The 4063-nt window shown below is 56.8% G+C and overlaps 1 protein-coding gene across 1 annotated transcript in view; it reads right to left on the reverse strand.

Moving 5' to 3' along the window:
- The window catches only part of LOC102876209, a 72176-nt gene that overhangs the window by 65720 nt on the left and 2393 nt on the right, over positions 1–4063 (reverse strand). The window contains exon 2 of the mRNA XM_006889785.1: positions 66–323. Within this exon, the coding sequence (XP_006889847.1) occupies positions 66–323 (258 nt within the window). The remainder of the gene's footprint in view (positions 1–65; positions 324–4063) is intronic.

Here is a 4063-nt window from a genome sequence, read left to right on the forward strand (position 1 = left end):
ACACACACACACACACACACACACACACACACACTCACACAGCCCTCCCCATTGCTCTCCCTCACTCCCTCTGTGGCTGTTCTCGCGCTGCTGGCCCTGTTCCCGCCAGAAAGTGCGAGGGGGCCTCTGCCAGGACAGCCCTCGGGAGAGGAAGCAGGAGGGAGGGCCCTCAGCCCGGCCAAAAATCCCAGCCCCAGCCAGGGCCCGAGTGGCCAGGCCCCCGCCCCTCTGGCTGGGCCCCAGGCCCAGTGTGGGGACACAGGCCAGCTGTCCCGAGCCTCTGCCCCTGCCTCGGCCTGCCAGACTCCCCAACACCCCTGGGTCTGGACAGAGACAGGCCATCTGAAAATTGGGGAGAGGGTGTTGGGCAGATCTGAGTTAGGGTCTGCAGAGTCCAGAGTAGGGGGCTGCAGGCAGGGGAACTACCTGGGAGGTCAGGCCATGTTGGTGTTGTTCCCTGGTGCACCAGTGGGAGTCCCACTGCAGGGGACCCATACATTCTGAGTGGAGAAAGGTTTCAGCTACATCTAGTCCCTGGTGGGTGGCAGGGTCTGCTGAAATCAGCTGGACCCCTAGAGGACCTGCAGGAGGCGTGAGGTTTTGGGGAGCTCCATACAGGTTGCTAGGGGAACAAGCACCTTCTTAATCACTTGACTGCCACTATTCCAACCCTGGACACCACTGGCACCCCAATAGACCTGGGAGCCCCTGCTGGCTCGCCCTGCCCCTCTGGCGATGCCTGGGCAAATATTCCTCTGGTGGCCAGGAGGGGGCGACCATGAGCTGAAACAGCTGGGCTTGGCATTTCCAGGACTCCGGGTGCCCTTTCATTCCCTCCTGTCTGTGCTGGATGAGGACCTGGGCCTGTTTGGGGGAGAGGGAGGTGTTGGTGCCCAAATGTGGAAGTCAGTGGGAAGGAGAGGATGCTGGCACCTGCCCTGGGTTACAGCCCACCAGCGCTCCCAGAGGCCACAGACCGTGTGTTTCTCTCTGTACCCAGTAGAGACCAAAGGAGGAACTTGCTCCGCGGACCCTGGAAATGCTCTGAGTTGGAAGATGGTGGGCATGGGGCGTGTTCTCAGGGTGGGGGGCAGAGTGCAGAGCTCAGAGACCAGGGGACCTGTGACTGCATCCTGCCTGTCCAGCCTCTTCTAGCTGGGTAACCTCTCCACAGAGCTTCAGTTTCCTCGTCTGTCAGAGGGGGAACATGATCCTCATCTAGGGAATTAGACGCATGATAAATGCAGCGCAGGCTTAGAGAACGGCTCCCTGCCTGTCAGGTCAAATCTGCTCTGCTGGGCTGGACGGCTGGGCCAGGAGTGGCTGCTGTCACCAGTCATCCCATGTGTAGCACTGGGGACTTCGGCACACCTATTCCTCCTGGCTCTGTGGTCGGCTGCCCTGCGGCCCCGACTCTGCTCCCAAGTGGTAGAGGCTCCAGATTTTGTAATTGGGGTGAAGAGGTGTGTTCCAGAACTCTCTCACAGTTGTGCGCAACTTTTACTTAATTCCAAACCAGGCACACTACCACTGAATCAATTCTAACTCACATAAACCCTGCGAGGCTGTAAATCGTCACAGGAACAGATTACCCATCATTCTCCGGGGGAGGGGGGTGACTGGTGGACTCAAACCCCCGACCTTCCAGTTAGCAACCTGACATGTTACACTCTACGCCACCAGGGCTCCTGTGCAGCGTGTGCTTCTCACAGGTGCTTTGTGGTAGCAGATAGAGATTATGAAGGACTGAGCCAGCCTGGCTGGGGACACATGGGGACAGGTGACACTCAGGGTTGGGGTTTGAGGTTCCAGGTTGGGGGACTTCTACTGAGGTGAAGGGGAGTCTGGGTTTGCTTCTCTGTGGCTGCTCCCTTGCAGGGGAGAGGCGGGAAGGGGTCTGGGGAGGCGCTGGGCCCCATTCCTCTCGCAGTGACGTGGGCAGGAACCAGTTTTCAGACTTGAAAACCGCAGTGGGCTTGTGTCTTTATTAAATCCAGGATAGAGCGAGGCTGGAGCCAGAGGGGCGGGCTTGCTGGGGGGACCCAGGGGAGGAGTGGAGGGGCTTTTGTAGGGGTAGATTTCAGGATGCTGAGCCAGATTTCTCCCCCTCAGGGCCTGCATTCTGCCCCCAGCCTGCGGCTTGCCCTACGTTTCGCTGCGGTCCGCCTGTAGCTGTCCCACTGACACATATTTGCTAGGCTTGTGCACACCTCAAAGGGGCTCTGAGCCAGAACTGAGCGGATTAAACAGACTATCCGGCGCAGACTAGTCTAATGCACTCAGTAGATGCTATTAGGAGTGGGCTACGGCTGTTGACTAACATCCATCCATTCATTCATTCATTCATTCACAAGTCTATTCAAGGAGTCTGGCCATCCTGCCTGGTCTGGGCCTCCCTCTCTGCACAGCTGCATGGACCATTTACCAGAGCTGCCCAAGGTGCAGCTAATGTCAGGGTAGTGGCTCCCGGCTCATTCTGACCCCGGGACAGGCCGATGAGTCTTCCTACCAGGTGCCCCATTTAGGAAAAAGTCAGAACTCACTCGTTCCCATTGCTTTGGTTAAAAAGCCTCAGTTACCCTGTGAAGGAATAACAGCCTCTGTGGGCAGTCTCTGTGGGCAGCCTTCAAAGCCCTCCAGGACCAGCTCACCCCTCTCTGTTTCCTCCCACTGGCCACCAGTCCCAACGGCACCAGTGGAACTGCTACCCAGTCCCCTAGCATGCCAGGCTTGTCCAGGGAGGCTGGAGCTAGGCCTCTGTTGGCCAGGTGCTGGTCTCAGCTTCTGCCTTTCAGGGTCTGTGCCCCTGTACCCTGCTCCCAGGCCTCTCTGAGGGTGCCCCCTGGGCTGGGCTTGAGGGCTTCACCTGCCCTCCGTGTAGCCCAGCTGTCATAGAAGACAGTGTGAAGATGGGGCTGATTCTGTCCCCCTTAGAGTCCCTGTCACGGCTGTGGCTCAGACCACAGGATGCTGGGTGACTTCCCAGCATGTGTCCTCCTTGGATGCGGACAGAGGTTCCTGGTGTGGAAAAACCCTGGAATCCCTGGGGGGTGTTTTGGGAGTTTTCTTTTGTCTTCATACGGGCCTGTCATTCGCTGAGGTCTGCTTGGGGCCCTGGACCAGCAAAGGAGACAGACCTGGACAGGGCTTTGGGCTGGCCCTGGGGAGCTCAGGCAGATCCAGACCCCTGTTTTGCTCGAGAAGGGTCTGCAGTCTGTCACTTACACCTCTTTTCAAGGGAGGGAATCACTGTTGGTGTGCACCATTGGGTTGACCACAGCTTGCAGCAACCCTCTGAGCAACAGATCTGAATCTGGCCCTGCCCGTGCCCCCCGCACCGTCTCCGGGGTGCCTGAGCCCCTCGTTACTGTCAATCCTTCTCATCGAGGGTCTTCTGTTTTGCCGATGCCCGGCCTTTCCAACATGATACCTCCTTCCAATGACTGGTCCCTCTCGACAGCACGTCCAAAGCATGGGAGACAGAGCTTCACCATCTGTGCCTCTAAGGAGCACTGTGGTCGCACCTCCTCCAGGACAGACCGCTTTGTTCTGTCCATGGCAGATCTAACGCTTTTGGCCAACATCTCAAAAGCATTCAGTAGACTAGCTGTTATTGAATAGAGGGATGTTGCCATGTGCCAACGCAGCTTAGCTGAGCCTCCAGCAGATTTTCAGAGCCAATGAATTGCATGGGAAGAGACTGTCCATCCTCCCACAGAGCAGCTGGGAGATTTGAACCACGTGCCTTTGGGATTGCAGTGCAGTTCCTCACCACTAGGCCACCAGAGCTCCCAATAGAGGGATGGATGGACTTCTCATCTAGGCCCTTGTGCTGAGGTCTGGCAGGACACGCGTGCTGGGAGGTAGATCTTTGAGTTGAGAGGGCGAGTGAAAGACCCTTTTTACCTACTGTTCCCTGGCCCTCAGCCGTGAGACCCAATTGCAGACGTGGAAGCCGGATCCTTCTCCTCTCCCGGTTTAAAAATTTCTAGAAACTACATTAAATCATTAAGTGAAGAGGAAAAAAGTAAAATTAATTTTTTTAATTACTCTAATTTATTTA

Source organism: Elephantulus edwardii, unplaced genomic scaffold (assembly GCF_000299155.1).
Source record: "Elephantulus edwardii isolate Elephantulus edwardi_28Jun2011 unplaced genomic scaffold, EleEdw1.0 scaffold00080, whole genome shotgun sequence".
NCBI lineage: Eukaryota > Metazoa > Chordata > Mammalia > Macroscelidea > Macroscelididae > Elephantulus > Elephantulus edwardii.